The 21157-nt window shown below is 43.8% G+C and overlaps 1 protein-coding gene across 1 annotated transcript in view; it reads left to right on the plus strand.

Annotated features, from left to right (window-relative positions):
* Window positions 1-5666, plus strand: part of gucy1b1 (guanylate cyclase 1 soluble subunit beta 1) — a 45531-nt gene extending 39865 nt beyond the window's left edge. The window contains exon 13 of the mRNA XM_084318071.1: window positions 2377-5666. Coding sequence (XP_084174197.1) covers window positions 2377-2509 — 133 coding nt within the window. The 3' untranslated portion in view covers window positions 2510-5666. The remainder of the gene's footprint in view (window positions 1-2376) is intronic.
* Window positions 5667-21157: the final 15491 nt, after the last annotated feature.

Genomic DNA, 21157 nt, shown 5'->3' on the forward strand with positions numbered 1-21157 from the left:
CATCTGCTAATAAGATAACGTCGTATCTTATAAGACACTACTGTCTCATGGACCTGACTGCCGCGTACGATACTGTCTGGCACCGTGGACTCCACCTGAAGCTGATGAGGATGGTACCTGATCGGCATATGGTGAAGTTTATCATGGAGATGCTGTCTAACTGCAGTTTTGTCCTACACACCAGCGATGGCCAGCGCAGCAGGCTCAGAAGACTGAGGAACGGTGTCCCACAGGGGTCAGTTCTTTCTCCGATGCTGTGTTTAATATTTACATCTACGATCTCCCAGTCACAGCATCCAGAAAGTACGGCTACGCGGACGATCTTGCCATCATGTTGAGAAGACCCACATGGAAGGCACTGGAGGACGGTCTTAACCAAGACATGGACATCCTAGTAACCTACGTACCCCGGGGCGACAGTGGCCCAGGAGGTAGAGCAGTCGTCTGGCAATCCGGAGGTTCCCGGTTCGATTCCCGCTCCTTCCGGGCAGCGTGTCGATGTGTCCTTGAGCAAGACACTTAATGTGAGTAACAAATTGTAAAGCGCTTTGGATAAAAGCGCTATATAAAAAAGCAGCCATTTACCATTTATATACCTACAAAAGTGGCGCCTACAGCTCAGCACCAGCAAGACCATTACAGCAGCATACCATCTCTGCAACTGAGTCGCCAAGAGGGAACTGGAGGTATATGCTGACCACAAGCGTCTGGAGTTCCAGCAAGCCCCTAAATACCTTGGCGTGCGTCTGGATCGGACACTGTCCTTCAAACAACACCTTGAAGATGTCAGGGCAAAGACAACATCAAGGGTTGCGCTGATCCGACGCCTCGCTGGTACAACCTGGGGAGCCACTGCCAAGACCCTTCGGATATCCACCCAAGCCCTGGTCTTCTCGGCAGCGGAGTACTGTGCCCCAGTCTGGAGCAGAAGCCCACACGTTAAAAAAGTTGATGCGGCTACTAACAACGCCCTCCGGATCATCACTGGATGCCTGAAGGCTACACCCGTCTTCCTGCTGCCAGTCCTTGCAGGAATCGCACCAGCTGGCCTACGACGAGAGGCTGCAACTCTCGCCCTAGCAAGGAAAGCAGTGAAGCATGACTGGCACACCCTACATAACACCACAACAACAACAGCACCTATGAGCAGACTCAAGTCCCGCCACCCCTACAACACGGCGGCACAAGAGATTGCTCCGTTCCACCACTGAGGACCTGTCCAGAAATGGATGGCTGGCGGCAGCCTGGAAGAGAGAGTGGGAGAGTGCTGGGCCAACCCGTATCCACCACTACATCTGGGATCCAGGAGATGGCGCCACAGGAGACGATCTTCCACGCCGGCAATGGGTTCTGCTGAACCGTTTAAGATCTGGGGTCGGTCGCTTTAAAGCAGCATTAAAGAAGCGGGGCCTGGTAGACAGCGTGTGAGTGTGGAGACCTTGAGCAGACTGTTGACCACATCCTGACCATCTGCCCCCTATACAAACCACCCTCGGAAGCCAGCCTCTTTGATGTGGGACCAGAGTTAAGGGCATGGCTACAAGATACGGAGTTGGACCTCTGAGGTTACACGAAAGAAGAAGAAGAAGCAGTAAAATGGGATTGTCAAGCAAAAAAAATGTAAATGCATCACTGTGTACTAGGGCTGACCCCTATTAGTCGATTAGTCGACTAATCGGTCGAAAGGAGCAGTAGTCGACTGGCCAACCTCTTAGTCGAATATAAAAAAATATATATAAAATATTTATAATTTTATTTAAATTTTTTTATCATTCTTTCCAAAAGAAAAGAGGCCTAGAAGCGTGGCTAACGCTAATGGCACGCATACCAGAGGCTAACTGCCTACGAAAACAGGCACAGAGGCACTGAAAGAGGATTTCACCTCTCAAAATTTGTTTAGTCTAGTGTGTTCATTAGATGGGTGAAATTGATTGATATTTAATATCAAGATGTATCCATCAGTGGACCAATTGCATGCTTTTGCAGAGGACAAGAAGCCTTCAGTCGACTCCTTCAGACATTAAGCACCCCCCACAGCCCAAATGGAATGATACAAAATAAAAAATAAATATATATATATATATAAAAAATATTATATATCGGTATATATATATATATATATATATATATATATATATATATATATATATATCTTTTTTTTTAGTCGACCAATAGTCGACTAACGGCAAATTATGGCCAATCATAGTCGACCATCCAAATCCTTAGTCGGGGACAGCCCTACTGTGTACTTATGTATTGATATAATATCAGCACGCATAATCTTGCAATATATAGATTTTCCGAGTTTATCCATTGGTAATATTACATAGATTGAGTGTAACCCCCCCCCTGACCATGTTGAAATGTGTGTTCCAGGTGTTTGCAGTCTACTGAGAATGCTGACCCTCAGTTCCATCTGCAGTACCGGGGACCTATCGCCATGAAAGGGAAGAAGGAACCGATGAAGGTGTGGTTTCTGTCCAGGAAAACCACAGAGGCTGACATTTAAACATTTAAAGGGGAATTCCACTGAAATTGACTTCTTCTGCAAAATAGGTTTTCCTAAACATTGTGCAAAATTTTTCTTTCTGTTATTATGTGTTTTGAGTTATAAGCTCCCAAAGTGAGGAATATGCTAATCCTATGACCTCATCAAATTGCATTGCCTATGATTGGTTGAAAGGAAATTGTATGTTAATGTTAATAATGTTAATGTATATAATAATGAATAATGTTAATAATAGTAAATACAATTTATATAGCACTCTTCTAGAACTTTACGTGAAGGGGCGGTGGACAGACAACGGACAAGCATAACACAAACACACATGGATGGATGGGGGGGGGGGGGCTTTGAGAAGGCAGTGGAGAACAGGTGGGTCTTGAGGCGGGATTGAAAAACAGAGGCTCTGAGTATTGGAAGAGGGAGTTCCAGAGCCTGGGAAGCTGCCCTGGAAGAAGAGCTCTGTCCCCAAAACTGCAACGGTTGGACTTAGCGTTAATGACAAATGTTAATGTGTCTGTATTAATCATCTAGCAGGTCTTCTTTCAACCATCTCAAGTCAGTGCAATTCGATGATGTCATAGGGTTGCATCTTCCTCACTTTGAGTACTCATAACTCAAAGCCAGAAACTAGAGAAAATGTAGTATATTATGTTGGCACATTTTGGGGGAGATTTGTAGAATGAATAACTTAAAAGCCAATTTTAGTGGAATGCCATTTTAAGGCCGTCCTATAACCCTCAAGGCTAATGGGCTGGAGGATGAGTCCCTCAGTAGGAGCTTGGGGGTAAGACACATGCACAGTGAAACTTTTCCTTTTTCCTCCAATCACAACTGAGGGACAGTTGTGATTGGACGATCAAGAAAAGAGGGCAGGCTTGGGATAGGTTAATTGTACTGGTGGAGTGCCAAATGGAATGAGAGTCGTTACTTCCTGTGTACGTGTTACACTCCAGTGACCTCTCCTCTACCTTCTTGATAAACTTAAAGGTCCCCTCCACAAATTTTTTTTTCTAGAGTTAACTCCTCTTGGAGGCATGACTTTGACAATACAGATTGTTATTTGTGCAGAACTTATTACCAGAGCGCCCTTTTCACATGCTTCCACTGGGAGGAGGGAGAGGGGGAGCTTCTCTGTACTTCCTCAAAATCGGAGCCGCCTGTGTGACACAACTAATCCTGCGAACCTGTCATGGCCGCTTACTCGCTATTGCCCAGCTAGCCACACTGTCATCCAGGAAACACTACCTGCTACCGTGAAACTAGTATTATAAGTTGATACATCTAGTGATCTACTGTATGCACAAAAACAAGATTGTGTAAGACGTGTTGTGTTTGGGTGAAACCAATTTTTGGCAAACTGTACAACTACTGTAGTTTAGATATATATATATTTTGTAACCATACAAAACAAAAATATACAACATTTCTACTGTGTTAAAAACACACGTGGAGGGGATATTTAATCATTTCCTAGTTTTCTGTTTTAGAAGATGTTAACACCAGTAGTCCCTTCAGTCCCTATTTCAATGCAAATTTAAATGCTACTGACTACTTTTTAACGCAAGAATCAAATGGATTATCCCAAATTAAACTAGAAGCTGGTATCTGTGGTTAGACACGAAGACATTATCCTGGTGAAGGGATGGTGTAAAAAGAGAGACTTCATCTCCCCTCACGTTCACCTGTTTATTCTTGCCTCCTGCGGCCTAATCTTGTGTACCGAGCATCCTATTTTTTCAAAACATACTAAGAACCTACTATATATAGGCATACTATTTTCAGACAGCTTTCACTATGTAGAACATTTTTCTAGGTACCTTGAAGGTTTTTAGGCCATAGGAGATCTTACGTGTGGTTTTTTTGCTCACATTCTTAAAAAATCTTTACAATTCGTAGCACTTAGATTTATTCATGTACTTCTGTGTAGTTTGGAGGTTCGCTTGATGTCACATTAGCTGCAGACATTTTTTAATGAAGCAGATTGTTTTTAAAGTACCTGTCTTGAGTCTTTAGGACGCGTAGAGCTAAATTAATATGTTACACGCAGGTATTCCCAGCATACAATGTGTTGAGAAGACAGATTGATCTGTACCAGTGCCCCTCTGCAAGCTCTTTTGTATCTCTGAACAACATGTCTAACATCCTCCTCTCAACACTAGAAATGAGCATTTAGAGGCTGCTTTTCTAATTGTAAAAAAAAAGAAAAAAAAAATTTGCCACAGAAACGGCTTGTTGTTGGTCAAGCTGCGATGCCAGACCACATCATCATTTTCACCTGAAAGGTTGTTTCTAAACCTACTGTAACCCTTAACCTCTGTGGAAGCTGAACCCTGAAACCTGCATGTCAACAACAGGTTCTGATTTGTGAACCGCGGTACAACAGAAGGAGTTAGATTGTCTTGACTGTCTGGTATCCTATGAGTAAAGTCCTTGCAGAGGTGACCACAGAGAAGTATTTATACCGTACAGTGCTTAAGCCATACTGTATTATGTTTTATTTATCTATCATTCCATATTTTAAGTACAGTAGTACTGTATACCGGTTATGGGGGATATATTGCAGCTTCATGCATATTCCCATTCACCTTGTGTCTACATCCACTGATATATTTTTAAGTATTATTGTATTAAAGTATTATTGATCACTGTCAAGTTATATTTAAAATATATATATTTATATGTCGTGCACTGATTATTATTTATTCTTTCATTATGTGGTGACAAATAAATCTATGGGCCAAAATATATATATTCTATGCTCTCTAAAGTCTAGAAAACACTGAGCCTATACTGTTGATAATGAAAACTATAATGTTTATAAAACATAAAAGGGTCATTATGTGCCAAAAAAATACATTTGAACACTATGTTTTTCTGATTTTTAAGCGTGTATTAGTGTCACCTAGTCTCACTCTTGTGTTGTTTATTAAATATTTCTAATATGTTATTATCGCATTCTGTAATATGTTATTATCGCATTCTGTATCATCAGCATAAGGTCACTGCAAATGCATCTGCTGTGGTTCAAGGACCTAAGCGTACGATTCACTATCTTTGATTCTTGTTATGCATCTCACTCCCAAAAATGTATCTGTGCCAAGTGCCTCTTGTATGAGTGCATTTTTTGTGTGTAAGAATAGACTATTATATTTGAACACTGCTTTCCTTGGGGAATCGCTGAATAAAAGAGATTGCCCAGAGGTGAGATGTTTTCCTTTTTTATGTGGTACTTTTGTCACAGTAGCAAGATAAATGACTGTTCAAGGTTTACAAAGACCGGAAGGGCTTTTTGAAGTGAACATCATGCAGACTTATTTCACCTCATGATGGGAACTCTGGTTGTGGGAATAAGTATAGACTGGGAAAAACGAATAAAGCCTCAGCTTTAAGCTGAACAGAGTAAAATAACAGTACAGTTGTTGTGATAACAGAATGCACGATGATTGGCATATCTGACATTCAAAAATAAATACACCATTACAGTAAACCATTAGTTCCACTGTAGGCGGTATGGAAGTTAATTTTAGAGCTGCTTGTCTGCACTTGGCATAGAGCTGGAAGAGTGCAGCCAGGGGAAACCAGAGAGTTCTTGGCTTGCATAAGAGAGGGACAGTGTTATCCTAGCCAAGTATTCTCTCTAGTGGCCACTTAAAGGAGTAGGCTACAATACTGTTGATATAAATTTGTGAATTTTACAGAAGGCAAAAAAATGCTGTGGCAGAACTGTACACCAAACCGTGCAACTGATACCATTCAGTGATCACTGAATAATTAGTAATGATTAGAGATTTAGTAATGATGCCGGTAATATCGTAACATTGAATTTGATTGAATTTCCTAATAGAATCAAAGCGACAGGTTTGAATCTAACTTTCACTTATTCCTTTCAATGTATTCAATGTTTATTTGTTAGAATCTCACAAACAGATAAAAGCTACGTTAATTAAGAAAAAGGTTTGTATTTATTAAACGTATTCAAATAAATAAATAAACATTTATATTTTCTCCACTTTAGCCTACATGTTCTGTCACAGCTTCTGGGTGCTACAACTGGGATATTCTTAGTATAGTGTGTAAGTCTGTTAATGGTTAGCTTCTGTAGTGCTCAATCAAATGTGTCTCCTCGTCGACTGATTACATTGGTATAGGGTGTAAGTCTGTTAATGATTAGCTTTTGTAGTTCTTAATCAAATAATATCTCCTCGTCGCACTGATTACATCACTGAAGCCAGAGTGGAAAGGTCCTCCCTACAATGACTTGAGGGACCTTTACTGAGGCGCCAGTGAAGGCCAAGGTTGGCTAATAACAATCTGAGGCAAGATCAGAAACGATCAGTGACTTGGATAAGGATGAGTTATGTCATCACAGGCAGGAACGGGACATTTTGTCCATTCGTTTTCTCAGAGGAGTAGCCCAGGGGATACTGAAATGGCCGTGGACTAGATTCTATTAAAACCAGAGGATATCTTTAAACATTAATGATCACAAAAATACGTCCTGTCCTTCTGCTTTAATATAATCTGTATTTAGGAAGAACATCATCTGTATTTTTTCTACATATGTATGTTAAATTATTAACCTAATCTGCACTGTGTAATTTGGCGAGGGAAAATGACTCAGAAACAAACACTTGACATTTCTTCGAATTTCTGCAGCACTATATCTACTAGATTGAACTTCTGTTTTGATGTCAAAGCAGCTGGCAAGCTTGTTTAATGTTAGCTGCTTCATCTATCATGATAAGCTCATGGTTAGTTTTGCTCCTACTCATTCAGTTTAGCAACTGGCTAAACCTACTTAGGACACTTGCCAATTTCTTATCACTTGTATTCATTTGCAAAGTGCTATAGCTGGCTAGCTAGATAGAGATGTTGTCAAGACTTTCATATTTGTAGGTACGTTGCCACAAGTGAAGTATCACTTCTTTCTGTGCATCATATCTTTACAGTAGACTTCTAGAGTGCTGGCAGCTAGGGCCGGCTCTAGGCATAGGCCATACGGTCGTCTCCTAGGGCACCATCCACAACAGCTGCCAGGTCAAAAGATTATTATATTGCGGGGGGAAACAACTGTTGACACCATGGTCTTTTGGAGGCTCTAGCGGTCTCAGATGTAAGGCTACAGTGAAGATACAGACATCATCTAAAACTAGAGACCCAGAAGAATCTAGAAGTAGGCTACTTGGAAATTGATGATAATGTGCTCCATTTGATTTGGGAAAAAAATCAGTACAGCCATTTACAATGGAGTCACTTGACCTCTCACCGCAAGATATCTGAATTAAATTGGGCTCACTGGAACCAGAAAAGTCTCTAATTTACTTGTATCTATAGTAATTATGTTACTAGTCATCATGATCTTTCAATGTGGTAACAAAATAAATTGGTAGTTGGCTTCACTGTATGAAATGATTATTTTTTATATATATATTTATTTTGTACTTATGTCTGAATTATTTTGCAAACAGATGCCTGCTAAAGAGTTCCAGCTGAGAGGTATGAGCTGAAAAACACAATGGGTCCATAGCCTGAAGTCTTATCTAGTACAGGTCCAAAGTTGATAACAATACCTACAGAAACTAGTTTTACACATGTTTCTAGTGTGTATCGGTATGTTGGGCTTCTCCAGTCTCTCTTTTCTAGAGAAAAGGACATATATCCACGGAATTATCCCTCACGTCATATATCCTCGTTTCCAGAATTTCATTGGCTACAAAAACCTTTCACCGGGAGGTGAAACCGGATGTGGTCACTTTTTATAAACTGATGCTCGTTGGCTGTTTGGTCTTATAAGCTGAAATTGGCAGCAAGTAATAGGGTGTCAATCAAACGGCTGCCATTTTAGCTTTCAATCGACGTGTTGGTTCATAGACGATAACACAGCCGGATGCCGACAGACAAGTGCTGCGACGTGCGACTGCCCGCAGGCGTCCAATGCTTAATATAGTTTATGGTGTATCTATGTACATTGATGATATTTTCACAAATAAATGCAGGACTCTTCAGATGTCCAGATTGGATTTCATTATATTGTCGATTGGGGGAGGTGGGGGACCAGTCTGAAATCCCACCTAGGGCACCGAATGTAACAGAGCCGTCCCTGGGGATTAATGGTTTAGAATCCCACGGCTCTGAGTGAGGTAAGTGAGTGAGGCAAGTTGCTGTGAAACATGTTGATTTTATAGAGGTGCCCATTTGATGCATTGATTGCTGGCTTGCCACGGCTATTCTTTTGGCCTCATAAATCTAAACAAAATCCTTTTTGAGGCAGTGTGAACCAAATATAGCTTTGAAGATACTTCTTATAGTAAATATATCTCTAAATTGTTGGTCCTGCACATGTATCTCTATATAGAGATGTTGGTGCACACCCTAGCGTTATCCCAGGTGTATGTGTGTATCTGATGTTAGATTAGATTAGATTAGATTCTTTAATGACCACCCAGCCAGGCTGGTGGAATTTGTTTTCAGTGCAGTTACAGCATTGTTCCAACATAGAACATAACATCACTTACAATACATACATACTACATGCAGTTAAATACATAATCACAAAGACCACAATAGTGAGGGCATATCTACTTTATACACTAACTGCTTTTATTACCTTTTTATTTACCTACTATGTCCTATTTTATAATGTTTTATAAATAATCAGCCCTTTAAGGGACAGGTGTTGCAAATTAGATTTTGGCTACAAACACTATGACACAGGCATTATCTATGTATTTGTATCTGTCCCTTTCAAATCAATCAATGTAATTAACCCAGTGAAACAGTAGCCTGGCTATACGCTTTTTAATATTTTTGGCATTCAATGAACCCAATGTTCCTCTTAGGACAATTTTATTTTTTCCAGTAATGAAAATAAATGTTTTCTTTCTACAACTACAGTATTTGTTTTCTCCAACCTACATGACTGCTGCCTTCCCTCCCTCATGCTGTCTAACACTAGCACAGCCGACAAGGGGTCACATGACCCATAGGCATTTTCAATAAATGTATCCTCGTCACTCGGTCGAGCTCCAGCTCTGTCACTCAATGACTTTTCCTAAAAGTACCCGTTTTATCTGGCACGGTTTCTGAAATTTCAAAATGACTTCAGGAAAATGTAATTAGAACGTTATTCCACATTATGGGCCGTTGGAACAGACGAAAGTCACAGCACTTTGCGAGCGTCTAGCGCTGCAGGGGTGGCCAACCCGTGGCTTGCGAGCCGCATGTGGCTCTTTGCCCATCAATGTGTGACTCTTCCACCCAAAAAAAGAAGAAAAAAAAGTATAAATTATTTTTTGTAATTAAATTTTTTTTTTTTTTTATGTCACTCAAACCTACATTTCATTGTGGTAAACCTCATACTTTTATATTCAGAGGTAATTATATAGTTTACACTGTTTATTGTTCTCATATTTCTCATTTCATTTGGGACCTCTGCCGCTTGCAGGGACGGCTGCCGCGTTCGCGGCAAAAGGGGGCGGGGGGGTCGTAGCCAATCAGAGAAAAGCTGAACACAAGTTGGTTGCCTTTAATATTAACGCGTCTTGCAACACTGCCCAGAAGAGGATGTTCTTCCTCCGGCAGCTGAAGAAGTTCAGACTGCCGAGGACCATGGTGGCCCAAATTCTACACGGCCATCATTGAATCCATCCTCACCCACTCCATCATCTCCTGCCCTGGTTCTCCCCGCCACAGCAGCAAAGGATCTCGCCAAGCTGCAGCGGGTGATTCGCTCTGCGGAGAGGGTGATCGTCTGTCCCCTGCACGACTCCAGGGGGCGCTGAAGAGAGCAAGGAATATCATGGCCGACCCCTCCCACCCCGGCCACGGCCTCTTCACCCTGCTCCCCTCTGGTTGCGGATACCGAAGGCTGTGAAAGCCCAACACAGACTACTGAGCTTTTTCCCCTCAGCCGCCAGGCTGATCAATGACTCTGATCAATGATCAATATTTAGAAACAGACTTATATGGTTCTTCAGTGCAGGGCATCTACCAGTGGATAATTTATGTGTATCAGCACCTGGAGTTCCAAGCAGCCTATTAATGAAACTGATTTTCCACACACAGGGATCATACAACGCAAACATATACAGTATATTGTATAAAAGTAATTTTGAGGACTATTTTCATCGGTATGTTTACATTTAGATAGACAGCATAAAATAATCAAACCACTCTTTCCTCTCTTTCTAACACAGACACACACTATCTCTCCCTCTCTCTCTTACTACCCCCCCCCCCCCCCCCACACACACAGACACACACACACACACATTATCTCTCTTACTACCCCCCCCCCCACACACACAGACACACAAACACATTATCTCTCTTACTACCCCGCCCCCCCCACACATACACACACACACACACACGTGCACAATCACATACTATACACATAGCCTTCACTCCCAGACTTACAGTATCTATCTACACACACTACCCCCTCACTCTCTCTCTCTCTACACACACATCTTGTCCACATTATGCACACACACACACACACACACACACGCACGCACGCACGCACGCATGCACACACACACACACACACACACACACACACACACACACACACACACACACACACACACACACACACACACACACACACACACACACACACACACACACACACGCACACACACACACACACACACATCCTTATAATAGTTCATTTGTAGTGTCTACTCCCCTGGATAAATACATTGTTAGCTCGCCATTCTTGTTAGCTCGCTACTATAGGACCATTATCTCTCCATGTTGCAACATGTCCTTCTGTCAGGAAAACCCTTAATCAAAGACTGTCCGCCTATACGTGAATAATATCTGGTGAAATCATTCCACATCATCTATTGACAATCTACGATTATCTGTATAACATTAACCAAAAATGTCAAAGGTCCCTTTAGTGAGGTAATCTGCAGTGGGCCAATTAAGGTCAAAGTCAGGCACGTGCACACATAGAGGCCAAGGGGTGCTTGAGCACCTGCCTTTTTGAGCCTCATCAAAAAAGTGCCCTTTTTGGATTTTTTTTTAACCGTTACACATATAGACTGCCCTTCCAACTGAAAAATATCAGGATAGAATAAAAATATTAGGTAAAGAGAGAGAGATGCCCCATATTCGTAAGAAGCATTTCGTATGAAAGTATTCTGTACTTCTGTATGACAACTATTAAAGAAACTTGAAACTTGAAACTTGAAACTATTCCATTGCAGTTTGCACGGCCTCCTCACCGTGCCTCTCCGCGGACCTATATATTTTATGCATAGCGTGGGTGGTGATGATGATGATGATAGAAACCGCTGTAGCACATACAGTTGAATGCTGGTATTACACTCATTGAGGGACACGAAGAAGTCAAGTCCGATGGGATTTGGGAATCTCAAATACAAATCGGGATTGGAATAAAAAAAATGCATTTATATTAAACAATACAGAATATACAGCACTTCTTGGGGTCTGTAGGGTAAGCACTTATTCCCTCCCCCCTGAACATTTATGGAGATGTATGGGCCTTTTAAGTCAGTGATAAAAGTGTCTTTCAAGGATAAGTGAGCTCCTGCACTGATTATTATAGTTCAATATTCAATATTTGATCACCAAAACCCCCCAAAAAGCATAAAAAGCCCCCCCCCCCTACGCGCGCTCGGTTAATATATACACACAAGTGTAGTGCCCTTTTCAGCCTTTGAGCACCTGCCCCTCTAAAGTCCTGTGCACGTCCCCACTGAAAACGCATGATCAAAGATATAAATCAGAGCCACAAAGATCAAAGACCACACAAAACACACAGTACTAATCCAATACAAATGTGTCTACGATATCTGTGCTGTGAGTCCCATGCTATGTTTACTGAGTTCTGATAAGCGAGGTTTAGTTCAACAAAACAGTTAAATATAGCTGCAAGCAGCCTATACAAGGGTGCAAGCCAAACCACATACCGGTATATTGATGTTGTAACTTGTGAACTGGAAAATACAAATACCACAAACTTCCACAAACAGTGCCCATGTTTTTAAACCGATAGAGACCTTCCAACGTCTGTGTGGTTCTTCTTCCAGTATGGCAGCCTGTAACCATTGGTAACCACTTTCAAAAGAAAATTTCTAATAATAACACATAGCAACTGTTGTTTTGCACATATACACTGTAGCAAACGTTGTCTCTTCCATTGCCATGTACAAAACAATGGGTGCTATATGTTACAGACAGCCATGTTGGAAGACAAAGAACTACACAAACATTCCATGCAAGGCCTCTATTTAGCTGGGTTGAACAAATGCATAACTATCACCCAAAACGCATTATCAGCCACAACACATTATCACCCAAAACACCTTATGACCCAAAACACCTTATCACCCACAATACCTTATCAACACCTCATCACCCACAACCACAACACATTATCACCAGGAGTGTGCACTGTGCAGAACGAGGCTGTCTGAAACACCGAGACTGAAAACACTGGTTCGATTATGAAACGCTCAACACCTTTACTCGACAGTGACATCTGGTGGCATCCACAGTCATAGCAGCTATTGAGGGTCCCTGGGGATACATCTAGTCCGTTGTTGTAGGTAAAATGCTGTTGTCAGTGTAGGTTTGGTCAGCAGTATGGTGCGTGCGGTATAGAATCCGGTTTTTGTCATTTTGCCAAAACATGGCGTGTTTCGTAGAATGATTTGTGTGGAACAGAATGTAAAAATCTACACAACAAATGGCCTTTTTTTATGTAACATTAAGTGGCATATGTCTATTGTACCTTTGACAATACATGTTTGAGTGAGTGTATTTTGAACATGAGGTTTCATATCGTTTGTTCAGAGAACAGTGCAGTTACTGGCAGCCGCAACGCAACCATAGCAAGCTTTCCAAAACACAGCGGGTATTGAGAGTATTACTGTAGCTGCTATAGAAGGTGTCTGTGGCTGAGCAGTAAGATCCTGGTCTACTAAGAAACATGTCATGAATTGATGAATGATGAATGATGAATTGAAAATGGGGGACCCTGATGGAAACAAGACGAAAGTCTTTCTCAGGTCTGCATCCTCTTAACAATTGTATGTATTGAGCTGTACTGTACTGTACCCATTCTGCAATCTGTTAATACACTTTTCAATCAATCAATCAATCAATGATATTGAATCCAGAAAATCCAGAATTTTACTTATCAATAGTTTGCCACAACTGTGTTTTCATAGGTCAGTGGTTTCATTGAACATATTATACAAGGCTATTCCCATTGTATAATACCCTGCGTCCAATATATTGTATGTGATCTTGGCAGATAAAGATAAGAATAAGATAAGATATTCCGTTATTGATCCCCTTGGGGAAATTCAGGCTTCATAGCAGCATGGGGGAGGGGGAGAGGAGGTACAGGTATGGGCAGGGTAATAGTAGAAAGACATAAATACATAAGGACACCTTTTACAGCCACAGAATACAGTACGTTGCTATTAAAAACAATACAGGAAATACAAATTTAAATTTAAATAATAATAATAATAATAATAATAATAATAATAATAATAATAATAATAATAATAATAATAATAATAATAATAATAATAATAATAATAATAATAATAATAATAATAATAATAATAATAATAATAATACACTATGGAACTAAATCCATGACAGGATAATCAATCAAAACTGACCAAAAAAATCAAGTAACTTCAAACTAAAGTGTTTTATGACCATATAACAGGGAAGACTCAGGTTTTCAATATTTGCATTGTTATTACCCACATTCCTTTTAGGGTTTCATATTGTTTGTTAGAGAACAATGCAATTACTGGCAGCTGCAAACATCCGAAACACAGAGGCGGAATAGATTTACAAGATTGTCTCAAACCTAGACAATCTGCCGGCAGCTATTGAGGATCTTGTAAATCTATTCAACAGATGTGCATTCATTTCTGTGGCTGAGCGGTAAGTTAGTGGTCTTGTTGTAAGCAGTATGTCATGATATTGAAACCAGGCTTTTGCTTATCAATATTTAGCCAAAACAGTTTAATGTCATGATTTGTGTGAAAAATAATCTAACAAATAAACCCTTGCACTGAAGAACCATATAAGTCCGTTAGAAATGTTCTTGGACAGGCCATGTATTTGCAGTTGTGAAGTTAATTTAAATCACTTAATAAATGTGAATGTGCTATATCAAGAAACGACTCAACCTCTACTGTCTTTAACTATGAGTGAACACAGCACTCTAACTTACCATCTTTAATAAAAACATTGAAAACATTGTTCCTCTGAAAACGTAATGGTTCTTCTTCTGAGGTATACTCAACAACAAACAATGTTGTAAAATGTTGTACATGTTTGAATGAGTGGATTTTGAGCAAGAGGTTTCATATAATTTCATATCAACACCTATCAGCCACAACACCTTATAACCCAAAAAACCTTATCACCCAAAACACCTATCAGCCACTAGACCTTATAACTCAAAACACCTATCACCCAAAACACCTTATAACTCAAAACACCTATCACCCAAAACACCTATCAGCCAAAACACCTATCAGCCACTAGACCTTATAACTCAAAACACCTATCACCCAAAACACCTATCAGCCACAACACCGTATAACCCAAAACACCTTATCACCCAAAACACCTATCAGCCACAACACCGTATTGTGAGGTTCGCCTGTTCCCTGGACCTTTAATTCCCTGTCTCCTCACCTCACCAGCCCCCACCCTCGCGATGTTTTACTCTCTTCTGCTCTTCAACAGCCCCCACCCTTGGACTACCTTTCACAGCTGTGATAAGTTATGATTAGCGCCCCAGAGGGCTTTAAATACCTGGACCTCCCCTCCAGTACTCGTCGGGTCGTTCTGTATGCTACCATCTACCGCCGCGCTCCTGGTGAGACATCGTCATCGCTCTCTATTCTTCCACGGGAGGATTCCTTTGTTCTCACTGGGAGACGTTGTGCCATTCTGTATGCTGGTTCTTTGTTCTGGACTCTTTATCCTTTTCTGTGTTCAGTGTTCATGGAGTCCTGGACGTTACCATCACCTGCCGCGTCTCCGGCGTGAGACGAGGTGCCAGCCATCACCACCTGTCGCCGTTTGCCTGGAGTGGGACACCGTCTACGCTCTCTAATCCTCTACGGGAGGTTTTCCAGTGTCCCACTCCAGACGTCAAGCCGGCGCGCTCCTACTCCAGACGCTCAAGCCGGCGCGCATCGCTTCCTATCCCACGGGAGGATGCGTCTCTTCAAGCCGGCGCGCTCCCACTCCAGACCCCTAGCCGGCGCGCATCGCTTCCTATCCCACGGGAGGATGCGTCTCTTCAAGCCGGCACGCTCCTACTCCAGACGCTCAAGCCGGCGCGCATCGCTTCCTATCCCACGGGAGGATGCGTCTCTTCAAGCCGGCGCGCTCCTACTCCAGACGCTCAAGCCGGCGCGCATCGCTTCCTATCCCACGGGAGGATGCGTCTCTTCAAGCCGGCGCGCTCCTACTCCAGACGCTCAAGCCGGCGCGCATCGCTTCCTATCCCACGGGAGGATGCGTCTCTTCAAGCCGGCGCGCTCCTACTCCAGACGCTCAAGCCGGCGCGCATCGCTTCCTATCCCACGGGAGGATGCGTCTCTTCACTTCCGAGGAGGATCTCCTTGCCAGGCCTCCGCCGTCTGAACCCTGCCATCCCTGTAAGCAGCTCTGGCCCTCGCCCTGTCCAAGGCCTTAACCCTGTTTCTCTGTCCCTGTCTCCAGCCCGCCTCCCCGGGCCTCTGTCCCTGTTTCCCCCTCTCCAGTGCCCCTGTTCCTGCCCTGACCTTTTTGCCCTGGCCCTGTCCTTTAGCCTTAGCCCCTTAGCCTGCCCGCCTCTTAAAGGCACAGTGCCACATTTTTCCCTATTTCTTTGTTTCCAGTATTTTTGTGTTCTCCCTTAAAGGGACAGTGCCGCTTTTTGTTTGTATTGAATAAATGCCCTGTTTTGGCTTACTCTCATACCTGTCTTGTGTTGTGTGATTGGGGTCGGTTACAAACCATAACAGTACGACCCGACCCGTCGACGACCCCAGCCAGCACAGACAGTGTATGTTGAGTTTGCCCTTTTTAGTTCCCTCTAACCCACTCTAGCTCCCTCTAGCTCCCTTTAGTTTCCCCTGTTAGTTCTCTTGTTAACTCCCCTGTTAGCTTCCCTGTTAGCCTTGTTAGCTTCCCTGTTAGCCTTGTTAGCTTCCCTGTTAGCCTTGTTAGCTTCCCTGTTAGCCTTGTTAGCTTCCCTGTTAGCCTTGTTAGCTCCCCTGTTAGCCTCGTTAGTCTCTCTTGTTAGCTCCCCTGTTAGCTTCCCTGTTAGCTCCCCTGTTAGCCTGTTAGCTCCCCTGTTAGCCTCGTCAGTTTCCCCACTGCTAGGACTGCCCCTTCAGCTAGCAAGGTCAGTTTCCCCACTGCTAGGACTGCCCCTTCAGCTAGCAAGGTCAGTTTTCCCCACTGCTAGGACTGCCCCTTCAGCTAGCAAGGTCAGTTTCCCCACTGCTAGGACTGCCCCTTCAGCTAGCAAGGTCAGTTTCCCCACTGCTAGGACTGCCCCTTCAGCTAGCAAGGTCAGTTTCCCCACTGCTAGGACTGCCCCTTCAGCTAGCAAGGTCAGTTTCCCCGCTGCTAGGACTGCCCCTACAGCTAGCAAGGTCAGTTTCCCCACTGCTAGGACTGCCCCTTCAGCTAGCAAGGTCAGTTTTCCCCACTGCTAGGACTGCCCCTTCAGCTAGCAAGGTCAGTTTCCCCGCTGCTAGGACTGCCCCTTCAGCTAGCAAGGTCAGTTTCCCCACTGCTAGGACTGCCCCTTCAGCTAGCAAGGTCAGTTTCCCCACTGCTAGGACTGCCCCTTCAGCTAGCAAGGTCAGTTTCCCCGCTGCTAGGACTGCCCCTACAGCTAGCAAGGTCAGTTTCCCCACTGCTAGGACTGCCCCTTCAGCTAGCAAGGTCAGTTTTCCCCACTGCTAGGACTGCCCCTTCAGCTAGCAAGGTCAGTTTCCCCACTGCTAGGACTGCCCCTTCAGCTAGCAAGGTCAGTTTCCCCACTGCTAGGACTGCCCCTTCAGCTAGCAAGGTCAGTTTCCCCACTGCTAGGACTGCCCCTTCAGCTAGCAAGGTCAGTTTCCCCACTGCTAGGACTGCCCCTTCAGCTAGCAAGGTCAGTTTTCCCCACTGCTAGGACTGCCCCTTCAGCTAGCAAGGGCAGTTTCCCCGCTGCTAGGACTGCCCCTTCAGCTAGCAAGGTCAGTTTCCCCACTGCTAGGACTGCCCCTTCAGCTAGCAAGATCAGTTTCCCCACTGCTAGGACTGCCCCTTCAGCTAGCAAGGTCAGTTTCCCCACTGCTAGGACTGCCCCTTCAGCTAGCAAGGTCAGTTTCCCCACAGCTAGGACTGTCCTTCCAGCTAGCTTGTTCTCTCATGCTGGTCCAGCCCTGTCTGCTAGCCTAGCTCCGGCAGCTAGCGCAGCCTCTATGTTAATGTAGCAGTACAGCTAGCATAGGCCCTGTAGCTAGCAGTGCCCTGGCAGCTTCCCTGTCCCTCTGCTAGCCCCCTTTTGGTGTAGCTTCCCCTGCTAGCATGGCCCAATGTTTTTGTTTGTTGCTTTGTCGTGTCCCCTGCCCCACTGTCTGTGTTTTTGGGTCGCCCGGTGGCTCCCGTGGAGGGGGGGGTACTGTGAGGTTCGCCTGTTCCCTGGACCTTTAATTCCCTGTCTCCTCACCTCACCAGCCCCCACCCTCGCGATGTTTTACTCTCCTCTGCTCTTCAACAGCCCCCACCCTTGGACTACCTTTCACAGCTGTGATAAGTTATGATTAGCGCCCCAGAGGGCTTTAAATATCTACCGCCGCGCTCCTGGTGAGACATCGTCATCGCTCTCTATTCTTCCACGGGAGGATTCCTTTGTTCTCACTGGGAGACGTTGTGCCATTCTGTATGCTGGTTCTTTGTTCTGGACTCTTTATCCTTTTCTGTGTTCAGTGTTCATGGAGTCCTGGACGTTACCATCACCTGCCGCGTCTCCGGCGTGAGACGAGGTGCCAGCCATCACCACCTGTCGCCGTTTGCCTGGAGTGGGACACCGTCTACGCTCTCTAATCCTCTACGGGAGGTTTTCCAGTGTCCCACTCCAGACGTCAAGCCGGCGCGCTCCTACTCCAGACGCTCAAGCCGGCGCGCATCGCTTCCTATCCCACGGGAGGATGCGTCTCTTCAAGCCGGCGCGCTCCCACTCCAGACCCCTAGCCGGCGCGCATCGCTTCCTATCCCACGGGAGGATGCGTCTCTTCAAGCCGGCGCGCTCCTACTCCAGACGCTCAAGCCGGCGCGCATCGCTTCCTATCCCACGGGAGGATGCGTCTCTTCAAGCCGGCGCGCTCCTACTCCAGACGCTCAAGCCGGCGCGCATCGCTTCCTATCCCACGGGAGGATGCGTCTCTTCAAGCCGGCGCGCTCCTACTCCAGACGCTCAAGCCGGCGCGCATCGCTTCCTATCCCACGGGAGGATGCGTCTCTTCAAGCCGGCGCGCTCCTACTCCAGACGCTCAAGCCGGCGCGCATCGCTTCCTATCCCACGGGAGGATGCGTCTCTTCAAGCCGGCGCGCTCCTACTCCAGACGCTCAAGCCGGCGCGCATCGCTTCCTATCCCACGGGAGGATGCGTCTCTTCACTTCCGAGGAGGATCTCCTTGCCAGGCCTCCGCCGTCTGAACCCTGCCATCCCTGTAAGCAGCTCTGGCCCTCGCCCTGTCCAAGGCCTTAACCCTGTTTCTCTGTCCCTGTCTCCAGCCTGCCTCCCCGGGCCTCTGTCCCTGTTTCCCCCTCTCCAGTGCCCCTGTTCCTGCCCTGACCTTTTTGCCCTGGCCCTGTCCTTTAGCCTTAGCCCCTTAGCCTGCTCGCCTCTTAAAGGCACAGTGCCACATTTTTCCCTATTTCTTTATTTCCAGTATTTTTGTGTTCTCCCTTAAAGGGACAGTGCCGCTTTTTGTTTGTATTGAATAAATGCCCTGTTTTGGCTTACTCTCATACCTGTCTTGTGTTGTGCGATTGGGGTCGGTTACAAACCATAACACGTATAACCCAAAACACCTTATCACCCAAAACACCTATCAGCCAAAACACCTATCAGCCACAACACCTTATAACCCAAAACACTGTATCACCCAAAACACCTATCAGCCACAACACCTTATAACTCAAAACACCTATCAGCCACAACACCTTACTGTATAACTCAAAACACCTATCAGCCACAACACCTTACTGTATAACTCAAAACACCTATCAGCACAACACCTTACTGTATAACTCAAAACACCTATAAGCCAAAATACCTATCAGCCACAACATCGTATAGCACTATAGCTCAATACACCTATCAGCCAAAATACCACTATATATATAATCGCCACGAAAAAATTGCTGTATCTCTGGCATTTCTTAGCTGATCTGCAAACTTTTTGTGTCATTGTGTAACTGACAGACATTACTTCATGCATGTATTTTGCGCCATTTTCCCAAACTTTGTTTGTTCACAGCAGCCATGCTTTTCAACCAATTCATCTGCTTGAACAACAAATGCGTAAATATGGCTCCTGAAATATGCTGCAAGTTTGGTTCAAATTGGTTTATGTAATGTTTATTTATATAGTAAGTAATGTTTATTATGTTTATTTATATAGTAAGTAATGTTTATTTATATAGTAAGTAATGTTTATTTATATAGCACCTTTCACAGACCAGGGTCACAAAGTGCTTCACATAGTAAAAACATCAATAAAATGCAAAGATAGCAGCATGGTAAAAGAAAATAATAAAAAATGTGAAAGATCAGGAAAACCAAAACAGATAAAAATACAGAACATAATTAGCCAAACGCCTGCTTGAACAGCACAGTCTTTAGCTGCTTTTTAAAGGTGTCTACCGAGACCACAGATCTAAGGTCCAAGGGCAGAGCATTCCATAGCCTGGGGGCCACGGTTTCGAAGGCTCGGCCCCCTTTTGTTTTTAATCTAGACCGGGGGGACAGCCAGCAAGCCCTGGTCAGACGACCTGAGCGATCTGTTCGTGGTGTATGGACACAGTAGGTTGCAGATGTAGGCAGGTGCCTGACCGGAGTGCTCTATGTGCCGTACATTTCACATCTCTACTGTATATAGTTTATTTCACATCTCTACTGTATTATTATTATTATTATTATTATTATTATTATTATTATTATTATTATTATTATTATTATTATTATTATTATTATTATTATTATTATTATTATTATTATTATTATTATTATTATTATTATTATTATTATTATTATTATTATTATTATTATTATTATTATTATTACCTTTATTGAAGATGAATGAGTGCTTGTATGTTGTGTGTAAGAGAGTGTATGCAAGTGTGAAACTGGGGTATCAGCAAGAGCAGGAGGGATCTACTAAGAGCGTGTTGATTATATTCTTGAAGGCTGTCAGTGAAGTAAGAGCTGTAAGTTTAAGGGTGTCTTGAATAGCGTTCCAGTCATAAGCTGCTGCAAAGTGAAAGGAGTTTCGGCCGAAGGTGGTCTTGGATCTTGGGATGTTTAGTTTGATGAGTTCGCTTGATCTTGTGCCGTAAGTGCTATGAGAAAGGTGGAGCAGG

The sequence above is a fragment of the Notolepis coatsorum genome, assembly GCF_963971535.1.
Source record: "Notolepis coatsorum genome assembly, chromosome: 7".
NCBI lineage: Eukaryota > Metazoa > Chordata > Actinopteri > Aulopiformes > Paralepididae > Notolepis > Notolepis coatsorum.